The 24,679-nt window shown below is 36.3% G+C and overlaps 1 protein-coding gene across 1 annotated transcript in view; it reads right to left on the bottom strand.

Moving 5' to 3' along the window:
• Nucleotides 1–24,679, bottom strand: part of LOC139734245 (major facilitator superfamily domain-containing protein 8-like) — a 41,773-nt gene that overhangs the window by 13,002 nt on the left and 4,092 nt on the right. Inside the window, exons 2-6 of the mRNA XM_071645041.1 lie at nt 24,312–24,442; nt 17,099–17,287; nt 5,508–5,570; nt 2,822–3,021; nt 2,255–2,507 (exon numbers count right to left, since the gene is read on the bottom strand). Coding sequence (XP_071501142.1) covers nt 2,255–2,507; nt 2,822–3,021; nt 5,508–5,570; nt 17,099–17,287; nt 24,312–24,405 — 799 coding nt within the window. The 5' untranslated portion in view covers nt 24,406–24,442. The remainder of the gene's footprint in view (nt 1–2,254; nt 2,508–2,821; nt 3,022–5,507; nt 5,571–17,098; nt 17,288–24,311; nt 24,443–24,679) is intronic.

Below are 24,679 nucleotides of genomic sequence, written 5' to 3'. Positions count from 1 at the left end.
TGTGTTTATGGTGGAAACCGAGGACCTGTTTTACCCACAAGAATTTTACCACATAACTCAGGACCTGTGTGTAAGTAAGAATCTTGTCAACTGAGGACTCATTTGTACACTACCATACAACCGAGGACTTACAGAGTGTACTTACTACAGTTGTTAATCGAGGACCTACAAACATATCCCTACTCCTTTGTAAATGCAAAAGTAGACTGTCTGGAATGGTCTGCGAACCGAGGATGTTTCATTGTGTGTCCTCGGTTTAAATGTAAAGTTCATGTGTATGTCATTTTCCATCATGGGTAAGAGCACTGTATTCATGCCCTGTTTCAGCACACTAGTTTTTGTCACTGTTATTGTTTGTAACCATTTGCTTGAACATTGGAGTTTGTGCTTCCCATGGTCATTTTACTATGAATACAAAGTACATACTTGGGTATGAAGGCGCAAAGGGTAAAGACAGGGTGCAGCTGTTTGTGCATGGAGGGAGATGGAAACATGGGTACTAGCCCAGCTGTCCATGGGTGGAGTGAGGATAGGGTTTACTGTAAAAGAGGATATTTTCGAGCAACTAATTATGAGGAGAGATTTTGAGAAGAGGTTCAGGTGTTTTTGATTCTGCAGAAACAAGACATCAACTACTGGAACATACAGTATTGTATGGCAAGCAAAAGTATCTATGGGCTTTATTTTTTTAATTTTTTTTTTTTTGCGCTACCTTCTGCTTGCGTGAAATATGCAAAAATTTTTACATCGCAAAAATGTCCACTTTTACAGTCAGCAAAAATGCTTAATATCAATTTGGCCACTATAAGTCAGGTTTGGCTAATATAGGCCAGTATGGGTCTAGTCTGGTTTTAAGGAGTCAGTTTGATACGTATGGATCATTTGACCACCATGGGTCAAGGCTGACCAATGGTCAGGTTTGGCCAGTATTGGCCAGGTGTTAGTGAGGGACAGGTTGGGTTTAAAAGTGTTACGTTTGGCCGGAATGCAAGATGGAATAATGCCTTTTAAGAGCAAAAGTGGGATAGTCCGGCTGCCTGGATTATCCGTCTATGGAAATAAAGGATTACAGGTCATCATGCAGGCACTGAAATCACTGACAAAACAAGATTTAACCTTAACTTTAGCATTGTTTTGTTAGTTTCCAGCTGGTACCAAGAAGATAATCCTCTTTAGCCAGATTTATTTGAGATCTTAACAGCAGTTGATCCCAGCAAAAATGTATTAGCAAGTATTCAAATGGGTAGAGTCTTTTGTGCTAGGCATTGGCTGAAATGAACAATGGAATCAGTAATGCACACCAGTGCTGAGTACTATACAATTTGTACCATCCACCACAGTGGCAGTGAATATACTTCTATGCTGAGTGTAAGAAAACATTTGCACACGCCATTCTGCTGTGTGCCGGTGAAACACAAATGTGGCATTTCACTGGAGGTGTGTACCCTTAAACGCGACACTTTCACGATTTCATATCCATGCATACTGACTCAAGCCCAAACACACATCTTCATTGGTTTCTACACATTAATCTAAAATACCAAAGCAGCCCACAGTTAAATTGTACATGATGGTTTAACACAGTGGCCAAAGTGACACTGAACTACATTATGTGTTTCATTTCTATGGGACCAGCTGCATGGCCCCGTTTCATAAAGCTGTTCTAAAAGTTAGGCACGATTTCACAAAAGACTTAATATGACAAGTCTTGTGGGTTTCCTAATCATTGTTAATTTTAATTGCTACAGCTGAAATTTGCAGATTATAATGATCATTCTTCCTTGTTAACACATGTTTTTAGTTGAACTTATATTTTTCCCCCAATGAAGCTGAAATATTGACATACAGTCATATTTTGTTAAAACATATTATAGGTTACAATACAATCCAACACCATGCTCATGCTTGCTTTTAAACAATGCAGAGTACTGGTACAACCAAGTTATCAGAACAGTAGAGGTTTTATCAAAATCAGATTTGAAGTAAGAAAGTTATCAAATTCTCAAATTTTCCATGTTTTTACAAATCATTTTTATCAGTCACAATCACATACTCAAAATAAAGAAGTAATAATGTCATCTCTTAACCCGTTGAGGACGAGTCCCAAGTATGCTTGGGCAAGTGTCTATGGAAAATGCATGTTGTAGCAAAGTCAGCCTGTCCTCAACGGGTTAAAAGTTGGCTGTAATACATGGAGTACAGCATGAAGTGGAAATTGAATCTTAAGCCACATAGGATCAGAGGTAAGTCCTACCCATTGCATCAGAGAGGATGCCATGCTGACCAATGGCCTGCTCGTAGCGATCGGTGATTAGCGTCTGGCCTCCGTTGCTGATCTCCCTACTGCTCCCGCCATTGATGCTGCCCGCGGACAGTGTGGCGTAGTCGCGGCATGGCCTCCCGTTCGCCTGCTGCTCCATCCGCCTCTGCTCCTCCAGGGTGGGGATGTCGAAGTAGATGAAGAGAAAGACGATATTCTGCAGCACCCACAGGATGGCCATGAAGAGCTGTGCAGGCGACAAAACATTTTCAAATGAATGGCATCGCACTAATTAGAAAATAGAATAACAACACTTAAATTCTATTGAACACTGCTCTTTATACAAGTATCATTTCTAGGCTTTTATAGTGGGTAACATACTTTAACATGGTCAGACAAAACTGTCACACTTTTGTAAACTATTCTGTGGTATAAATTTCACCAATCTGCACATGGCATGAATGATCTGTATGAACTACATGATGTGGAATTATAAATAAAATTGTTTGGAATGCCCCATTATTACAAAAATTTATAAAATCAAATGCACTGACAACATACCCCAGGTGATGTGTACTTGTTGACTGGAAACTTGCCGATGTAGAAGTCACATTTCTGCAGACCCAGATTGAGTCCCGGGCCAAAGAGGAGACCAAATTGTCTGGCGGCCATCAGCAGCGAGATGGCCGATGCCCTTTCTGCTTCCGTCGTCGTCTGGGCGATGACGGCAAAGATGGCCGAACCAACACCAGCACCCACCCCTAATAGGAATGCCATTACGTTAAAGAGGTATTTGAAATTTCAAATTGTTTCAATTTTTCGAAAGATAAACTACAACGTATCTAGATCTACTAGCAGTATAAAACATGTATCTTCCACTATTGACCGATTCTGTGACGCGCTATGTGTATTTTTGGTATGGGCGCAGCCATAGTGGGTGTATCGGCCGACCCCCCTTCTGCACTCCCCCACCCCTCCCCCTACATTAGCACGCGCGCAGAATGAAAAACTGCTTTAGCCAATAGGCGTCTCGTACTGAGTGCGCAAATGCTTGCTTAGTGCGCGAACCTTTGTTACAAGTGCGTGATAAACATGTTGCCCGGGGTGGGGGAGAGCATGGGGGGTCGGCTGATACACCCACTATGGCTGCGCCCTGTGCCGTAAAATGTCTGCTGCCCTCAACGAACCCGAATCGGTCAATATATACACATACATAATCATGAAGAAATAACATAACATATGTGTAGCAGTTTCAAACAGCTCTTCCTCACCCAAATCGGAAAACGGCTTCCGATCTTATTTATGATAAGGATGTGCACAGACGTCATAACTAGGAAACAACACAGCTGGCATGCATCGACCGAACTAAATGTGTGTTCACTATCCATGCGAAATTGCATATGAAAGATGTTACTGGGAGGATCATTGTTTGGCAAATTAATGCAGTTTTAGTGTGATACGTTGCAATTTTTTCTACAGTAGGTTTAGGAAATTATAGTTTTCGAAAGGGACCAACATGCCAGTACCACAGCACATTCATTTTTGATAGCCCCTACCAGGTAGAATTGAGACTTTCATATCATGATGTCTACAAGTTTGCCTTGTTCCTTTCCTTCTTTATTTCATTCCACAAGTTTTGACTGGGGTTTGTCTACTTAATATTCATATAGGATTTCACCCTTGCTCTTGGATATTTACATAGGCAAAGCCTCATGTCTAATCTACACAATGTTATCATTCTTTTTAGTTCTTTTAAAGGTCACAGAAAGGATCTTTTCTACACAGTAACTTTAGAATTTGACCTTAAAGGTATTAGCCCACATTTGTAAACCTGCAGCAATTGGTCTCATAGTTAGCATGGAGTTTGGGTATGATTGCAGTAACACCTGTGCAAAATTTCCTTCCAATTAGTCCATTACTTTCATAAAAATGAATGAAAATGCACCGTATGCATGCGTAATCTAAATGCTCGCTAGCTCCGGTCCACGTACGTACTACATGCATGCGATACATGTGTCAGTTACATGTACGTAGCTAGCCCGCACTCGTAATTCGATTTTGGGTCGGGTTGACCCGATTTGAAAATTGATTTTAAAACGATGATTTTCTCTCTTTTATCGAATGGTATAGACAAAGAGCAACAGGTGAGGTATGTTACTGTTATAACTTGTACTTGAAGTCATATTGGACCTGTTTTATGCAGTTTTGATTTTCGTGGGTTTGCAAATGTGGGCTAATACCTTTAACCCGCTGAGGACGAGTCCTGAGTGTACTCGGGCGGGCAGGTGTCTATGGGAAATGCGTGTTGTAGTTAAATCTTTATTCTTTATACACTCAGAATAGGGGCACTCTGTATTAATGATCATATGTCCTGTCATAATTCATACTCATGCTCTTGCCAAATTTGATTGGGAATATTGCAATACAATGTAACCTTTGGCATCCCCAGAAATTTCATGAATCACCTGTAACTGAATTGGACTGTAAAACAAGAAGAGCGTAGTTTGATTTGCAAATTGCTGTAAAAACACCACTTGATCAGCAGACTGAATGTCAAATGCTTTGAAATTGGCAGTGTTTGCAGTGTCTATATTTATGAAAAGCATCTACTGAAACTAAAAGAATATTACGGTGGACATAAAAAGGAAGGCACGAGAACATAGCAAGAGAACAACTATACAGTGTGGTTTTCACGCATACGACATAATTATACACAATGTGAACAGTGACATCAATCAACTCTACCATTCCCATTAATAATGGTGAACACTCACGGATCATGAAAGTGATACCTCAGCACTTGACTTATTTTTTTTTTCTCTTTCCTTGAACTACAATGTATAACATGCAAATGTAATGACACATTTGTGAAAATATCAAAAGTCAGACGAAGTATTCTTTTTAATGATTCTGTTTATCAACTAAATGCATTTGTCATTCAAAGTGTACTTGAAATGATCCCCACTTGTTTTGTTTTTTTCTATTTTACAGATTTTCTTCTGTATCATGTCCCACAGATATCAATGTACAATGTACGCAAATTTAGATTTGTTTCCTGACTGGTTCTTTTATTTTGTTGTTATCTCTCCTACAATGTACTCCACAGTGCATGGTTTAGTACCAGTTGGTGAGCTCTGAAGCTTGCACTGGTAGAAAGTATTAATTATTGTCTAGGTTTTGTGTACACTGTAGTAGGTTTACACTAACAACAACAAAGAAAAATCTTCTTTATATGTTTATTCCTCACCTGCAAGAAGTCTGCCTCCCAGGACGTAGTACTTGTTGAGACCGATGAAGTAGAGGATATTTCCTGGAAATTTGAAAGGGGGGGGGGGGAATGATAGGGAAACACAGGTGATATGGATGGACTGTCCTACAAGCCAACATTATTTGAACATCAATGTGTTACAATACAAACAAATCAAAAAGCTTTAAGGGTTACATTTTAAAGAAAATGGATGTCTTTAGGATAGGTTTCATGTTATACTGTATGTCTCTGTATGGCTTTTTTCTTCTTTGAGTGGCCAGAGTCATTGCAATGGGGGTGAAACATTAAAATTATTTCAACACACCTAATATTTTGTATAGATCTATGAATATTTTTACAATACTGGAGAGATTTCAGCACAACAAGTTTCTTATTTGCATTGCTTCATACATCCCACTGAGGTAAAAACTTCAATGATTTCCTTTGCTACAATGTACAATGTCTGTATATGGGCAAGTCCAAGATAAGGTCCCCTCAGAAGGCAAAATTTCATCTTTGCTCAATATTGACATGTTTGGTATCATTTTGAAGCTTATGAGTTGAAGTTTTGATTTCCATGGAGGAAAAAATTATATTATGTAAATTTATGCAAATTTCAGGGGCTTCATTTGCATAAATGTGAAACACAGCGTTACGTATGGGACATTTATAAAAATTCATATTAATTCAAAGGAAAGCAAATGATATTTGATTGATATGTGGACATAAGAAGTTCATCAAATAGTTTAACTTGGTATGAAAATTTAGGGATTATGCAAATGATTATGCAAATTAGCTCGTGTCCTATCATGAGATGTCCCATACGTAACAAATTGAGGTCATTTTTTTAGGTTTTTTCTGAAATTGCTAAGGTTATTTTAATTCCCTTTTGGAAAGTTCTAATTTATTGTTTAGAGAAATTAAATACCATAGAAAAAAGAAAAAACAGCAAAAGGAATATTTTTTATGAGGCATTGAAATAATGTTACGTATGGGACAAATGCGTTACGTATGGGACATCCTCATACATAATGCATGTGAATGCATGTAGCTAGCTGGGAAGGTCTCTCAGTACACAAATGGTCAACCATCCTGAAGAAAGCATCCCAACATTGTAACAACTTTTTGAGTTATAGACACTTTAAACAATACATGTACTTGACTGAACAATTTTCAGAAAGGGGGAGTGGAAAATGGCAAAATACACAATGAAAAATCAGCATTAAAGGGATGGTATAATTTTTTGTAGAAATGGGGATTCAGTTTTCAACATTTGATGAGATGATTGGAAACCAATCATATGAATTACTAAAGAGCATACAATCCTAAGACAAGAGGAATTCAAAGTTTAGTGATGGAGATCCAATTTGAAATGGTTGTGATATAAATATAAAAAAAAAATATAAAGTAAAATGATTTTTTTTTATTGCAAGTGATACAAAAATTTTCCTTATTCAGGTTTCAATAATAGCCATGACAAAATTCATGGGTATACATATTGAGGTGTGACTCGAATCAATGACCTGACTGCTAGACAGACATCATATATCTACTCGATCACTGAGGTTCCATGCAGCAGGTATTGGGCAAGTCCAAGATAACGCGCACGTTACGTATGGGACATTCAGAGACTTTTATGACCTGAAAAATAGTGTTAATGGCCTTTGATCATATTGAACTTCATCATGGTGATTGATATCTAGAAGAAGTATAATCATGTAAAAAATTGGAAAAAATGACCTTGACAATTATATTCTAGAAGAGAAAATATGTGCCGTTACGTATGGGACCAGAAAAATTTTGTTTTTTTGAACATTTTTTTCAACCTCAAAACTCTCTGAAAGTATATCATTCTACAACTTGTAACTCACTGTGATGAAAGTCACAACACTCAAGATTATCACAGGTAAGTTTCATGTCATTAGGCAAAAAGCTCTAATGACAGGTTCTAATCAAAGACAGACATGACGTGTTACGTATGGGACAGTTACGTATGGGACAGTTTGTCCCCCATTCATTTAGTGTGTGAAGAACCATGTTTATGGGTATTTTGCATAATTATTGAAGTAAAATCAGTTGAAACTACTCAAATACCGATCCAGATTGTCAAGGAAACAATATTCCCCAAATATTCACCATCATAATCATATTCAATCATATTTTTATATTTTCATGACCAACCTGGGTATGCATGCCCTTTGTCCCCCATTCGTTTAGTGTGTGGGGAACCATGTTTATGGGTATTTTGCAAAATAATTTTGCAAAATACCCATAAACAAATTTTTGCATAATTATTGAGGTGGAATCAGTTGAAATTACTCAAATACTGATCCAGATTGACAAGGGAACAATATTCCCCAGATATTTACCATCATAATCACATTCAATCATATTCTATATTTTTTATGACCAACCTGAGTATGTATGCCCTATTTTTATCAGGATAGTTACTACTGAAAAAATTGAATAGTTTAATAAAGTGTTTACTTCCATTGATGAAGGGCAGTTTGCCATTTAGTTTCAATGAAAAACAACTTGACACAAGACATATTAAGTTTAATAAATAAGCAATACCTGCTGCATGGAACCCCAGTGATCGAGTAGATATATGATGGCTGTCTAGCAGTCAGGTCATTGATTCGAGTCACACCTCAGTATGTATTGTATACCCATGAATTTTGTTGTGGCTACTACTGAAAACTGAATAAGGACAATTTGTGTATCACTTGCAATAAAAAAAAAAATCATTTTACTTTTTTTTTTTTCTATATATATCACAACCATTTCAAATTGGATCTCCATCACATAAACTTTGAATTCCTCTAGTCTTAGGATTTTATGCTCTTAAGTAATTCAGTAATTGGTTTCCAATCATCTCTTTAAATGTTGAAAACTGAATCCCCATTTCTACAAAAAACTATACCATCCCTTTAATGTTGATTTTTCATTGTGTATTTTGCCATTTCCCCCTCCCCCTTTCTGAAAATTGTTCAGTCAAGTTCATGTATTGTTTCAAGTGTCTATAACTCAAAAAGTAGCTACAATGTTGGGATGCTTTCTTCAGGATGATAGACCATTTGTGTACTGAGAGACCTTCCCAGCTTGCTACATGCATTCACATGCAATATGTATGAGGATGTCCCATACGTAACGCATTTTTCCCATACGTAACATTATTTTAATGCCTAATAAAAAATATTTCTTTTACTTTTTTTTTCTTTTTTCTCTGGTATTTGATTTCTCTAAACAATAAATTAGAACTTTCCAAAAGGGCATTAAAATAACCATAGCAATTTCAGAAAAAACCTAAAAAAATGACCTCATTTTGTTACGTATGGGACATCTCATGATAGGACACGAGCTAATTTGCATAATCATTTGCATAATCCCTAAATTTTCATACAAAGTTAAACTATGTGATGAACTTCTTATGTCCACATATTAATCAAATATCATTTGCTTTCCTTTGAATTAATATGAATTTTTATAAATGTCCCATACGTAACGCTGTGTTTCACATTTATGCAAATGAAGCCCTTGAAATTTGCATAAATTTACATAATATCATTTTTTCCTCCATGGAAATCAAAACTTCAACTCATAAGCTTCAAAATGATACCAAACATGTCAACATTGAGCATAGATGAAATTTTGCCTTCTGAGGGGACCTTATCTTGGACTTGCCCTATTGCTTATTTATAAAAATTAATATTTCTTGTGTCATGTTTTTTTTTATTGAAACGAAATGGCAAACTGGCCATCATCAATGGAAGTAAACACTTTAAACTATTCAATTTTTCAGTAGTAACTATCCTGATAGAAATAGGGCATACACGTGTACATACTCCGGTTAGTCATAAAAATATAGAATATGATTAAATATGATTATGATGGTAAATATTTGGGGAATATTGTTCCCTTGTCAATCTGAATCAGTATTTGAGTAGTTTCAACTGATTCCATTTCAATAATTATGCAAAAAAAAAATTTATATGGGTATTTTACAAAATTATTTTGCAAAATACCCATAAACATGTCTCTCCACACACTAAACGAATGGGGGACAAAGGGCATGCATACTCAGGTTGGTCATAAAAATACAAAAATATGATTGAATATGATTAGGATGGTGAATATTTGGGGAATATTGTTTCCTTGACAATCTGGATCAGTATTTGAGTAGTTTCAACTGATTTTACTTCAATAATTATGCAAAATACCCATAAACATGGTTCTTCACACACTAAATGAATGGGGGACAAACTGTCCCATACGTAACTGTCCCATACGTAACACGTCATGTCTGTCTTTAATTAGAACCTATAATTAGAGCTTTTTACCTAATGACACGAAACTTACCTGTGATAATCTTGAGTGTTGTGACTTTCATCACAGTGAGTTACAAGTTGTAGAATGAAATACTTTCAGAGAGTTTTGAGGTTGAAAAAAATGTTCAAAAAAACAAAATTTTTCTGGTCCCATACGTAACGGCACTTATTTTCTCTTCTAGAATATAATTGTGAGGGTCATTTTTCTCAATTTTTTGCATGATTATACTTCTCCTAGATATCAATCACCATGATAAAGTTTAATATGATCAAAAGCCATTAACACTATTTTTCAGGTCATAAAAGTCTCTGAATGTCCCATACGTAACGCGCGTGTTATCTTGGACTTGCCCATATTTTACAGTACACAGCAGAATTGGCCAATTTTACTCAATTTGCTTTTAGATGAATTTCTACAAACTGGAATGGAATTTCCCGTTGTGTCTCAGACAATTCCATATATACAGTGTATGCTCATTACCGAGACAAAAATCCCCATTTTTTTCTAACCTCACAATTTTTCATTCTTTATTTTTTTTTTTCACAATGATTCTTGATGAGAATGGGCATACATTTTGAACCTGCCATATCCGGACAGGTGGAGAAAGAGGAACAACCCCCAGCAAAATATGAAGAGCTACGCATATTACAGAAACCCTATTATGTTGCCTGTGTACTATAGAAACACACAATCTTCATATTCTTTGTGTCTCACACAATGAAAAAAGATGTACCGGTATACTGAATGTCATTTAAATGTAGCCTACATACCCTGTAAATCTGAACAGCAAGTAAATAACAAACTTCTTGTACCATTAGCATGAACATCATTTACATTTTATGATCATAATGTGTTTACACGAGAACAAAATCACACACTGTTATCAACAAATGCCACAGTGCACACATCTTTAACGTCTACCCAACATCCACTCTTTTACAACATACATTTTATCTTGGCTTTTCCCAGCCAAGCAGACAGATACATTGTACTGGAAGACAAGAAATATTCTGGGCATGAAATTGTTGTGAATTGCAGTGGATGGCCTTCTCTGTGGCATGGAATTTTTGTTGGCTGCCCTATAATGTACACAAGAACTTTCTCATGCATTTTAATTTTGCAAATCTTGGCTCTCGCTGATTAAAATGCACGCAAAATTTTCTGGTTGGACAAGACTTATCTATTGCAGAGCTGTGACACAATGACTCATGAGAACAGCGGTAGAAACAATAAGCCCTTGCTTCTATGACATATTTACAGAGCTGTACCTTGTGCTATTAAAAGTCTATAGTCCATTTTATAGGAATCATATATCTCAAAAGCAAAGGGTAACTGCTTTGAATAACTGGAAATCTTTGTGGTGTGGAAATTTTTGTGCATTTGGTGCAACATGAAAGTAGCGTGAAATTGAGCCTGAGTGTACAAGTTGCTTTTGTGCTTCATAATCTTATGTCATTTTGTTTAACATCTTTGATTGATGACATTAAAAATGTCAGAGTCAGCAACATTCAGTTTGCCCAGCTCAGTACAAAAGAATTTACTTCCACTGAAGGTTTTTACTTTGATAGTAATGGTTCAGTGTTTGATACCGGAATTCAAACAGAATTTACAATACAATTGTACCCTAGGAAGCAACCAGACTATGAAAAAAAAAAACAAGGCTGCCAAATCGTTTGCACCCACACCAAGGAAAACACCATGTGACATTTATTAGCTTTTTTAATAGTTTCAAATGATAGTCTGCTAGTGTCCTTCTTCCAATAAATGACAAAAAAGGGGACATCTTTCATAACTGTCAAACCATCACTTCCTTTCATTTATGGTTCCACCTGCCCATATCAAACATTACTTTTCAGGTACTTTTAGTACAGAGCATTTGTATACAAGTGCACAACTGTCACTAATTTTCAGACACTTACAATGCTGTACACGTACATGTACTCTACAACAATAGCCAAGTGCAGGTATTCAACAAGCTGTTACAATATAAAGTACAAGTGTAAAAATGTTGTTCTTGGTTTTGGAAACCAACAGTGCTTCATCGACACTAGATTTTCCACAGGGGCAGATCCAGGAATTCTGTAAAGGGGAGGCGCATACAATATTTCTGGTGCTACTTTCACATTTCATCTCATTTTTTTCTTTTTTGGGGGTTTTTTCTTTCTTTCTTAAAAACAAATAAAGAGGGGGCGCGCGCCCGGTGCACCCCTCTCTTGATCCGCCACTGTTTCAAAAGGCCTACACATCTTGCCAATAATACAGCAAGGATAGACAGAGAGAATACTCATGTATTTGTGAAAACATTTTCAGCCCCAAAACTTGTTGCAAATCATAAATTGATATGAATTTGATAAATCTTTTGGATCCATGTTGACCAAGCAATCAAATTTGCAACAATTTTTCACTTCTTTAGACAAGTCATTGGAAAGAAGAAACATTCAACTGCAAAATAAGAACACACCATAAAGGAAAAAAAATCCTTTAATAGTCTAGTTTGACTGTAAGACAACAATCATGACAATGAAACAAACCAACAAGCAAACAAACTAAATTTAAAAAGTAAGATATTGACACACAACCCAACTTCCTACACTTGTAGTCCCAGCCATATTTGAAACTATGTAGGCCCACAAGCACATTTTGGATTTGAGGTAAAAGCAACAAAATGGTTTTGGGCCGACCCTGCCTTGATTGATCTTGATATGAAGCAAGTTGATCAGAATTTTGTAATCAAGACAAAGCTAACTAGAAATGTCGCTATGGCGACTGGTATGCCTCCGCCATAATGCATGATTCTCCTAATAGGTCTATAGTACATGTGGACAATGTGTGATTACATTTTCACAAAATTGGCAAAATATTAAAATGACATGTTTGTCACAAATGTATTGAATGTTTACCTTCCTTGACCTATGTTTATTGGATGAATAGGAGAGCATGTATTTGGGGATTTAAGAACTTTAACTTGACTTTGACCATTTCATAAGTTTATGCACTGAGTAATTTTCAAGGTATGGAGAAAAAGTGCAATTTCTGTATTGAACAGTAAATTGTTATCATTTTCATCTGGCCTTTGATTTATAAGAGAATCACTGTCAGGCAGAACATACATAAATTCAGCATGTTCTAAGTTTCAAGATAACTTGAGCCACTTCCGAGATATGGAGAAAGAATTAAGTTCAGCACTTTCACTTGATCTTTGACCTTTTGACCTTTGACCTTCTTGGCAAAAAAAAATCCCAGAGAATCTCTATTGGGTTATACATGCATACATCAAGTTAAAAAAAAAAGTCCTGCTGGCATTGCACAAACATAAGGAAAATAGTAAAATTTTGAAGTATTGCCCTTGACCTTTGACCCCTGACCTTTGACCCCATGAACCCTAAATTCCCTAGATAACCACTGCCAGTCAGTAGATGCATATATATACTATGTTCCATGAAGATACCTTGAACAATTTCCAAGATACAGAGAAAAAAGTGAAAATTTAACATTTTATTTGACCTTTTGACCTTTGACCTTTTGACCTCATGACCCCAAACTTTCACCAGAGAATCTTAATTGGGTAGTACATGTATACACTAAGTTTCCAGAAAATATCTTCAGGCATTGCATAGATATGGGGGAAATAGTAAAATTTTAAGCATTTGACCTTGACCTTTTGACCTTTGACCTTGAGCATGTGCACCCAAAAGTTGATAGGCACAACTTCACCCCCTAATACACATACATGCCAAGTTTCATTAGGATACCTCAAAAGGTTTTGGTAGTTACCCTGTCCACAAAATTCATTACGGACGGACGGAAGGACGGACGGACGGACGGACGGACGGACGGACGGACGGACGGACGGACAACATGAAAACATAATGCCTCCGGCACCACTTCGTGGCGGAGGCATAAAAATGACCTGTAGAGAAATGATTGAGGAGTCAAAAAGAGAATGAGAGTTGTACATCATTTGCAATGATCTGATCAACAGATCCAATTCATGTCTACCGATAAACTTCAACTCATGCATTTATTCAAATAGGTCTTTAATACTGCCCGTAGAGCAATTTTTCCATAACAAAAAAAAAAGAAAAAGAATCACTGAAATGGAAGCATTTCAGTTCTCTATTGAGAGCATGCAGACAACACGGAGAAGTACTGAAGGCCAATCAATTCTTTCTTTCTTCTCTCTCGCCTTATGTACATGTATCTTTCTCTCCATGCTATTGAACACTGTTGTTTGTAGCAGGTTGCACCTCATCGCATGGTATGCACAATATTGCATTTTTGTATGTACACAGTGACAATCTAAAAAATAGTTTACAGCAAAAAAAAGAAAAAAAGTAAGATCCAAACAAACAAACGGGGACAGCCTTACAGTGTCTGACTCATTTTACTGGTCATGGGAAGTGTGCATACATTTTAACATCTGTCAATCTGTACAATGTAATGTGTAAAATGGCAATAACACTGGTCCAAGATTGTACGGTATGACCCCCCTCATCAGTGGCTAGCACTCTACCATGCAATGACGTCATATCTATAATTACAAAGGAATGAAAGCTAGGTACACTGTGATATCATTGCCTTGTCTGACATAATCGTGACAGTGACTCACAATCTAATCATTGCGCAAAAAAAAAAAAAAAACCTTTAAAGATTACGTACTGTTCACTATTGGGAGAAGTGTTTGAAAAAAAAAATGTTCAAAATATCACATTTGATGCATGTGTGTAGGGCATTTGTATCACAAAACATCCTACAGTGTAAAGATTTTGCAATAGAGCCTAAAATATATCAAGGAGATCACTATTTTTCTCAATAAATTGTAACAGTAGACGGTTTAGTCTAGGACCATTTTTGTTACACCTATATGTATTGTTCCCATTTTCTATACTTTACATTGATTATACTGATTCAAATTCCTGCATTAGTTGTTTCTATCCCTAACTCACATTTTACAACTATTTTGAAGCATAAAAGCTGGGTTATTGTTTCATCTGCAAATGGTAAATTGTGCCTTTAATAGCTGCATTTAATATACATTGTACATCTTTTCATGCCTTGTTTACTATATTTTAGGTTTGATTCAATGATACTTTTCACTCATTGTTTAATAGTCAGCTTGAGTTTACGTGCTAATATTCATATTAGGCTGTGCGCGAGCACTCAAATGTGCACCAAAGTGAACCAAATCCTACCACACGGTACCGTGCAAGATAGGCCAATGGAGCATTTGAGCACTCTGTACAGAATGTGTGTGTACCTCACGAGTTATTTTTGGACTCGAGTCACAGTAGTCACATGTTTTTTAGCAACAGGGTCATGCACCTGATGATACGCGACATACATGCACAGGTGTCCAAAAGAAAGAGAATCAACTCCTGATCAACTACTGCATTACGACGTCACGCATGTTACGCACATTCTTCTCTCCGATGCTAACTTTTGGTACTGTTAAGGTACTATGTACACATTGTACACAATGTATGTACATAGTGTACATACAGTACGATTTGGAGCACATCCGGAAGTGGTCTACATTTGGCAATTTTGACAATCTAAAATTGAATCTTTATTAAAGACTTATGTGGTGTGGGCATCTGCTGTTACATGTACAATTAAAGTAAAAGTACCGTACATTTATCAAAGTTTGAAACTTCAAAAATGACAAACGTAGTGTGAACATACAATGTGTAATTTATAATGCCGGGGCCAACTTGGAGAAGCGCAAATACAGCTTTACAAGTGTATCATAAGGAGGCTACCATACATGTGTACATGTTCAAAAAATGTCATAGTTCAAGATTTAAATCATGATTTGTTTTGTTTGAAACATGATTGCTAAGGAAGCAAGGAATACTAGTAGGTAAGGAAACTTTAGAGCTGATGGCTTTAAAGACCTCCTTGCACGGGGAGTGGGAAGGCTTGCCTGGCTTGGGTATAACAAATGTTTGAGAATTCCTGTAACTAATTGGGTAGTACAGCTTTATCACTGACCTCTATGTATTTATACATGCACAGCTGAAGAATCATGCGCTTCAATGCATATACAAATGTGTATATTTGCTGACACATACAGTGTATGTGGCTGAAGGGCGCTATTCATGATTTCAAATGTAACCTTGGGGCCAAAGAATGAAGACTGATTCTGATAATTCTCCGTATCGCCAATGAGCAAGAAGACTGCGCACGCTGAATAGCCCTGTCACAGATCTATGCACTGTGGGATTCCTTGGTGCCATTGTTGCTTCTGGTTGTCTCATCCGCATGGCCTTCCCATACAATTCAATGGACTTATTTGTCTACTTTTCTGTTGTTACTCCTTTTTCCTTGGCTATAATTCAGCTTTGAAAGAGATTAAAGTTTCAACATTTCACTGATTTGTGGTCACTAGAGTCATGGTTCACTACTGCAAGGCTTCAATGTACTGGTCACATGATGGAAAGGGAAGAAATCTTCAACAAAGAACACCCCTGGATAAAGACAGAACATAATCCAATGCTGCACACTGGCACTGGTCCGACAGTCCCTGAATAGTAGAAAAAAAAAATCACTGTTGGACCAGTAACTTGTTCAGGAATGGACCAGTAAAAAGTGGAAAAACTGGGTACCTACTGGTCCGACAGCAGGTCAGACCAGTAGGAGAAATGGGCTATACAATGTACCGGGGCCCGTTGCATGAAAGTTACAATTATGGTAACTTTGCCATCCAATGGCAACTACCATGGCAGCAACACTCAACAGCCAATCAAAATCAAGAATTCCATGGAAGTTACCACCGGATGGCAAAGTTACCATAATTGTAACTTTTATGCAACGGGCCCCTGGTAATGTGCAGCCCTGTTAACTTAAGTGCACATGCACCAAAACTGGGGCAAGTTTGTCCATAGAGCTATCCCACAATGCATCTAAAATGCTGCTCTGTGCATGGCACCAAGGTATTGATGATACCGAGAATTGGACTACTCATGTTTTGCCGACTTCCAGGTGTTTCAGTCCTCTCTGAGGGGTTTGGCAATATTAGGAAAAAGAGTCTTGCCTGGCAGCACCACCACTGCAGCTTGGGGACTTGAATCAGGGACCTTGTGATTGAATGTCCTTGATCATATCCACCGGGCCACAACAGATTATAATTAACAGATAGAAAGAAAAAAAAAACAACAATTTGAGAGAATGAGGAGAACATTTAAAAGAAGTTGTACAGCAATTGTATTTAAACTCACTCCTATATTCTGACAGTTTGTCAAATGCTTGCCAATAGGTCTCACCTGCAATCTCCCACATGTTGGCAAACAGAATCATCATTTTGGTCTTGTGCGTCCTGTCATACCAGATCCCAAAGAATGGCGCCACCAAGAGGCCCGAGAGGGAGAATGCGGAGAGAACCAGACCGTAGAAGAACTGCTTGGCATGGAATTCATTCTGCAGGTAGTCATTCAACGTTGGCAGAATCACAGCTGGACAATACAAGGGCAGGACATAAAATGAGAGACAGTATAATTATGATTTTCAAAAGACCAATCTATGTACAAGGTAATTTCCTGCTAGAGCAGATACATGTTGTACATACTGTATGTCATTAAATGACAATGTGTGAAAATGACATCCATTCCCATTTACTGGTTCATTTCACCCTGTATTATTCTATAATGCTCAATTTGTCTATGATATTACCCATGCAAAATTGTATGAAATTAAGGCTCCTTTAATACAATAAAATCTATTGATGTTGACTCAGCATGAAACTTGCACACAGGTGCTAACAGGCTTAATGTTATTCATTGGAAGTATAGATTTTAGTTGACTATCTGGACACATTGTAAGTTTGTCCAAAAAGAAAAAAAAAATAATCGTCTTGTACATAACAAGTAATCCCCTGTAAAAAACAAACAAACAAACAAGAAAAAAGAAAAGTCAGAACAATGAATGTGTACAAAAAATATTAATTTCCATGCCACAGAAAATGTATTATTAACAAATGTCAGTATGCTTGAAAGCAGTAAAGAGCAGATGGTAAATTTGCCGTTAACATCAAATCTTTTTCAAACTCAGACAAGTTCCTACATATTGAGGATCTGATCTTCATTGGGAACATAAATTACAAGGACAAGTGCCATGCCAATTTGTAAAATGATTCCTGATTCCTGGCATATTTTGAAAATCTATAACTGAATCTGTGCTCGTTTTGCTTAAATGTCACATTTATGACTAGAATATTTCCAAATGATTAGTCATCCATACTGTTTACATGTGGCTTGAATGAAAGCAACAAAATAGTTCCAAATAAAAGACACCTGGCAAAAGAGAGAGAGAGAGAGAGAAAAAAAAAAACCAAAACAAGAGATGTTCATTGCAAACAGAGATGGCTCAGGAAAAATAGTAACTAAATATTGGTACAAATTGTATGTAGGCCTACAACAAGAATACATATATCCACACGATCACCGTTCTATCTAATTCAAGTGCAAGCATTTTGTATTTGATCGCAAACAATGGTCTTTAAGGGTACAAATGATGTATTGATGCTGCATATATACAACATTGTATATGAATGCACTTCTCAGTTCTGTCACCCTTTTTTTTTTTTTTTGGCAAGCAGTATGTCCCGTCAATTACATAAAGAATTACAATCATGTACAAGGTACATGTACATGTATGTGTCATGTGACTGTGAGTACAGTAGTCCTCTCTGGAAAGTTCCAATTTTAAAGTTTTTATCGTAAAGTTGCATACTAAATTGTTATTTTTGTGCTCAGCAGAAGAGCATCAAAGGGTATTGATAGTTTATGACAGTGTAATTTTCACTCTTGTGTCCAATGTTGTATTTTCTTTTGATGTTCAGATACTTAACAAATTATGTACATGCAAGGTCAGATCAAAATGTTATCATTTACAGAAGTAATATTTGTTTCACTTCACAGTTTTAATGTATAACACACAATACAGAGCATCCGTACAAACATGAATGTCATGATGCACATGCTACACTGTATACAATCATCAGTGTAATGCTCATGTGCAGTTTACACAAAAGAAAATAAAGTTATAAAATCACTAAAATTTTCACTGTAAAGTAAAAAACAACAACACTAATTTCAATTTGTTGCATTGAACATTGTGGACTAAGATTTAGTGAAGCGGGTTATGTCATAACTCTCACTGTGGTACAAAATTCCCTGCCAACTAGACCCGCAGTTTTCTTTCATTTCTACCGAAATTTTGTTGAATAACATAGCAAATAAACAATAAAAAAAACATAGAGAGGATAATGTTGCAGCCTGAATTTTTACTGCGTTGTAACCGGAATTTCATTATAACTGTGTTCTCTATAACAGGAGTGCACTGTATCATACACAGTGCATCGTATTCAAAAAGGGAAGTGAGTTGAACAGCAAAATGAATCTCATTGAGTGGGTGTGAACAGGTTAGTTTAGATTTGACTTGGTACGTCCTCTGATTACGGTAAAATTGCATGCACCTGTGCGGCAGGCATGCGATGATTCATAATCGGAAGACCAAGATACAATGTAGCTGACCCTCACTATGAACACTATCATCCAAAACAATGAATATTCACTGTATCGTTATAAAGCCAGGCTGTTTGGGAGAGGAGAGCGATGTTTACGGCTATGCTATTTTGGAAAGCCTTCTGGGCAATTCCGTATGGGAAGGGCAAAAACAGCAAAATTCAAAGTTAAGTAAATGCTCAGAAATTTAAGTTTCCCGTAGAGACAGATTGTTGTATTTACGGAAACAAAAAACCCTTTTACAATAACTTTCCTCATTTTTGTTGTACACAGTTTTAAAGTTGGAAGACTATTTATTGTATTTAACTAAAATTTTGCAATATTAAATGAAAATTTTAAATGAAACAACTTAAATATCTCTCTGCTTTATCCATACTTCCACATCTTTCTTCCGATGCTTCAACAATCACATTTTATGAAGCAGTCAGTCACTCTCATTATGATATTTTTTTGAGAAATTTTCAAAATCTACTGACAAATTGACGTAATTCCGTTACCATAAAATTGAAAAAAGTTTTCTCCTGAACAAACTAATCACTGATTTTTTCTCCCCTTATAAATTTTTTCTCTACATGTGACTCCCTGAAAACTCACAAAACATTTTGTGAAATATCTCCTTCAGTTCCTCTGTAATTGCGGTAACGGAATTACATGGTAACGGAATTACACACACATCTAATATGGAAGAGAATGACATAACCTACTTTTGTGCCAATATGTACATGAACTGTTCATGAAATAGCTTTAGGGCATTATCATTGAGCTTAACAGTGTTAGTGATTGGCAGTAAAGGAGTGAAAGTTGGAATATATGTATGGTATGATACACTGACATGACTCGGGATACAGTAGCTGGATGCCCCTGACAGTGAGTCCTGACATCAGGGTACATGCTTGACAAGACTTCTTGTGCTGAAAGTCTCCTCCCTTCTTTCACCTTTTCTCATTGTACAAGAACTACATGGAGACTGTGCTAACTGATAACTTTATAAGGTTTGCTACAGATACTCATTCTTATATGTTACAAATCATACTGAATTCTGAGATATCAATGTATATTTTCTTGCTAAAAAGTCTCGTGGTTTCATACAAAATCTAAGTATAGTGATGAGGGACTATTGAATGGGTGTGATGCAGCATAAATTGAACAAAGGCTAGAAAGAAGAGGAAGGACATAAAATTTCTTTAAAAGGAAAAGAGAGCACTGCTACTGACAGAGAGAAATGAACATGATAATTTTTGTGAGGAAAGATCAAGAATTTGTTGTAAGAGAAGGATCATACACAATGTGATAGAAGTCATTATTTGACATGGGATGCCCACTGAATGTGACACCTTTGATCTGTCTGTACATGCTAATGGCTTTATTATCACCAACTCAGTTGTCTGACCTTTCATCCTCAAGTCCTTTATCTTTAATGGTAAGTGCATGACTATGACCTTCTTTCATCTGTTTCTTAGATCTTTCCTCCACAGAGACATGTATTTTGATTTTCATGCCCATTTGATACAGAGCATCTGCTATCCTTTGAAATTTGTTCTTTAATCCTTTCTTTTTAAAAGGAATAAAGACAAAAACACCATTTGTGATGAACATTTTACCCAGTCAGTAATTGTGATACAGCTCTAAAATATAACATTTAGGCCTATACTTTCCCGTTCTAAGAAGGTTTTAAATATTAAAGTCAGTGGCTTCTGCTTCTACCTTTACTCTTCATGTTACCATTTGCTGTACAAGCCAGTTTCCTTTCATACAAGTGCGATTACAGTGTATTTTATTATTTGCTTTCAGGCAGTCAAAATACAACTTACTGCAAAAGAGAAGATGCACACTTCGTATGGCAACACTCAGGATGAGAAAATAGACACAGTCAAAGAAGAAAGACAGAGACAGGAAACTTGTAGGAAATTTATAGGCCAAGTCGTGATTACCGTCAATGATCAAATCACTGTCGTGTTTCTGAAGACGTCATTTGGAAATTTTGTGTGGTCAGAAGTAAATATTAACATTATTCACAGGTTGATTAATCTGGCTCTAATACAGTGAGCTGCAGATGGATAAAAGAGGCCCTCTTACCTTTCCATGAATTAAGAGAATTTTGTTGGACTCACTCTAATGGTTCAAAAAGTTGTAGTTTGTTAAAGTTATTTTGCTGTATCCTATTTCATTTTAGTTTAGTTCATTTTATTTTGGTGGGCTTAGGTAGGACTTGCACTGAGGGAATTATCAAATTATGCACTACATTATATACTAGGGGGCAACTTCAGTTTTAGTAAAATGTCACAAAATTTTTTAGTGATTGATATAAGCCACAACATATAAATAATAGCGATTGAGCACTGGTGCAGTACCATAATCATAAGAAAATTTTCTTTTCAATTTATGATTGAATTATAATTTGTTATATTTGTCATTGAACCACAACTGCATCTTTTCACTTAACAAATTAAAAGTTTCAAGCATCCTTTGTGTTCATCCTTGATATTGAACATTGTGTTCAATTATGGGGCTGCACACTGTGCTCTTGCACTGTAAATTGGCACTTTATGATTCAGATTTAAATTCAGTGTCAATCTGGACAGTTTTTTATTATTTTCTTGTGCATGTGCACATAATATTTATGTACAATACTTGTAAGTAATTCACACATATTATCAATTATTGGCATATTTAGGAAGAAGAAAACAGAGAAATCTGTCTTGCATGATATCAACAAAAGAAATACAAGAAAATTTGAGTATTGTTGACTGGATTTATAGAATTGTACTTGTGTAGGGCTATTCTAGCGTAATTCCGTTACCGTGTGCCTTACATGTCATTTACCTGCAGAGTGTGAAATTCTCAACTTGAAAGTAGACAAATTTTGATGGATGTGGTACTTGCAAGTTACGAGATCTTGACTGACATAGTTACAACTTCAAATCACAGTCGTTAGCATGAAAATTTTATGTTTTTTGACAATAAAAACTCATTTGGCACCTATACACTTGTAGCAGTTCAAGGTCAAAGGCTAGAGAGTACTTATTTAGTGGTTATATTATATCGTAGCTAAAGGCATAAACAATCTTTATCAAGACATTTCAGAATACATGAGTACCAAGAATGTGTATTTTTTCCAGTGTATTTCAGAAGGCGTAATTCCGTTACTATTTGTGTAATTCCGTTACCACTGATTTTACAGGGAAAAAGCCTGCTGCTGGGAAAATGTGATGAAATATTTGAAAAACAATACAACTACATTGAAGTTGACACAATCAAAGATGAAATCAGACAACAACCTACAGTGTATGTGTTGTAGATTTCAGAGAAACAACTCCCAAAGTCAGAGTTGAAGTTGTGACTCAATTTTCTGGTAATTCCGTTACCATCGCACATAGACCTCTTTTGTAACCAACCAAGTGAGAACATTTAACAAATTTGTATTTGGAGTGACAGTGTGAGTGCCTCTGCATCTTTTAAATGTATCAAGAGAAGGCCAAGTAATCAATCCAGTATACAGCATGAAAGAATATGAGCCAAAATTCTCTGATTTGTAATTCCGTTACCGCGGAATTGCCCTTCTGTCACATTGTTTAAAAAAGAAAAAGAAAATCCCTTAAGGCTGAGATGAGTTTTGTTTCTACAACAATATAAAAACATACATAGAATTTGTTGTCACTGGTGTTTTGAATTACATCTACCATGTACTCTGTACGTGTGAGTCAAAAGAAATCCATGCCATGATTAAAAGTTGTCGCAATACTACGAATAATATGAATATCACGCAAGCACATAAAAATAAGTTTCCGAAGATTATTCTGCACAAGTCCTGGTAATACATTTTCAAGAAAAAATAAAATTAAAATATTCCTTCACAAAATTTTTATTTCAAACACTTTCTGAAACTGGCCTAAATTGTTCATTTAGCAACACAGTGTAAAATTGCACAAAACTGTTTCCACTGTAACACCACTACAACCTTGTAAATACTATTGTATTTTGAAAGGTGTTTCTGTAGAGGTACTGTGAGTTTTGTTTGTTATCTTGAATTTCACCAGCAGGCCCTGTCTCAAAAGGGGTGCTTCTGTAGTATGGGTCCAAAGGTTGATTCTTCGTTAATGTCTAGAGATGATGCAAGGGTAATGAACTACAAAGTTTGATCTATCACTATGTGTACACACTGTAGACTCCTGACAAATAATGGTCCAGGCACAAATTTGTGTGTCAGAAGGGGAATGGCTCGACCAGGCACAAACACTTGCCTCATTTCAAGACTAGTGCAGCATTACAATAAGCACATTTTTTACCTGGAAAAGTACAACTGTGTAGTCTAATCACCATCTTGCCTTCTCATGTTAAAAGAGGTTCACCACTTTGCTGATGCCTTGTTTTCAAAAATTTGCAAATCAAAGACATTTTATATTAACTGTCCTGCCATCTTCAAGTACATTGTATGATTGTACATTGAAGTGCTTGTTGCTTACAGTTAATAATGTTTGCTTTACTTTAAGAATTCTATAATGAAAGGCACAGTACACCTCAAATGTACTGGAAAATAATTCCGTCGTTGGATAAAGATAAGACAGATAATGGGAAAGTTTCTGGAGTATATTAAGCACCGGTACTGTACAAAATCAATGTGAGATTTTCAGTGATACTAATGTGTATTTCTTTACTTTGATTAAACACCCATCTTTTTAAAAAAACATAAAAAAATGGTAGGGCCTACTGTAAAAGTTGATACTTTTGCACAAGTAATTTTTCGTACGCGGCCAGGTAAGGTGAATTTTGTGCGTTTTTAATTCAGGTATGGTAAGCAAAAATATTCATCTGGATGTGCTCTTCCCTTCACACTAGTAGTTGCTCACTTTTATTTTATACAAAATGCTCACTTTTATTTACAGTAAGCTGTAGAGATGGAAATAACACTATATAAAAAACAATTGATATATTTTATATACAATGTAAAACTCACCATATTCGATTCCTGCAAACAGGAAGAAGATGGCGGTGCAGAAACGTGTCAAAAGCTTCTTCTTCTGCAGACTGATGTTCATTTGCCACTTCATGTTTGCGGCCTTGCGTCATTCACACTCAACACAAAACCTGCACAATAAGGGAAACATTGAAGAGGGATTTTGAAATGCCATGGACTCAGACTTTTCTACTATTATCAGACTAGAGACAAATCAAATCATAGCTACTATTAAGTAGCACACTGTAAAACGAGAAATGTTCGCGTGCATTTTAATTTCGCGAATTTTGCGAGCGCCAGGATTCGGGAAATTAAAATGCACGCGCAATTTCTTGTCTACACTGTGCATTGAACTCCAGTGGCAATTC

Source organism: Diadema antillarum, unplaced genomic scaffold, assembly GCF_040938485.1.
Source record: "Diadema antillarum isolate AM-2024a unplaced genomic scaffold, OU_Dant_1.0 seq00000517_RagTag, whole genome shotgun sequence".
NCBI classification, from domain to species: domain Eukaryota; kingdom Metazoa; phylum Echinodermata; class Echinoidea; order Diadematoida; family Diadematidae; genus Diadema; species Diadema antillarum.
Note: the sequence above shows the minus strand (reverse complement) of the source record. Positions and strands in the feature narration are given on the sequence as shown.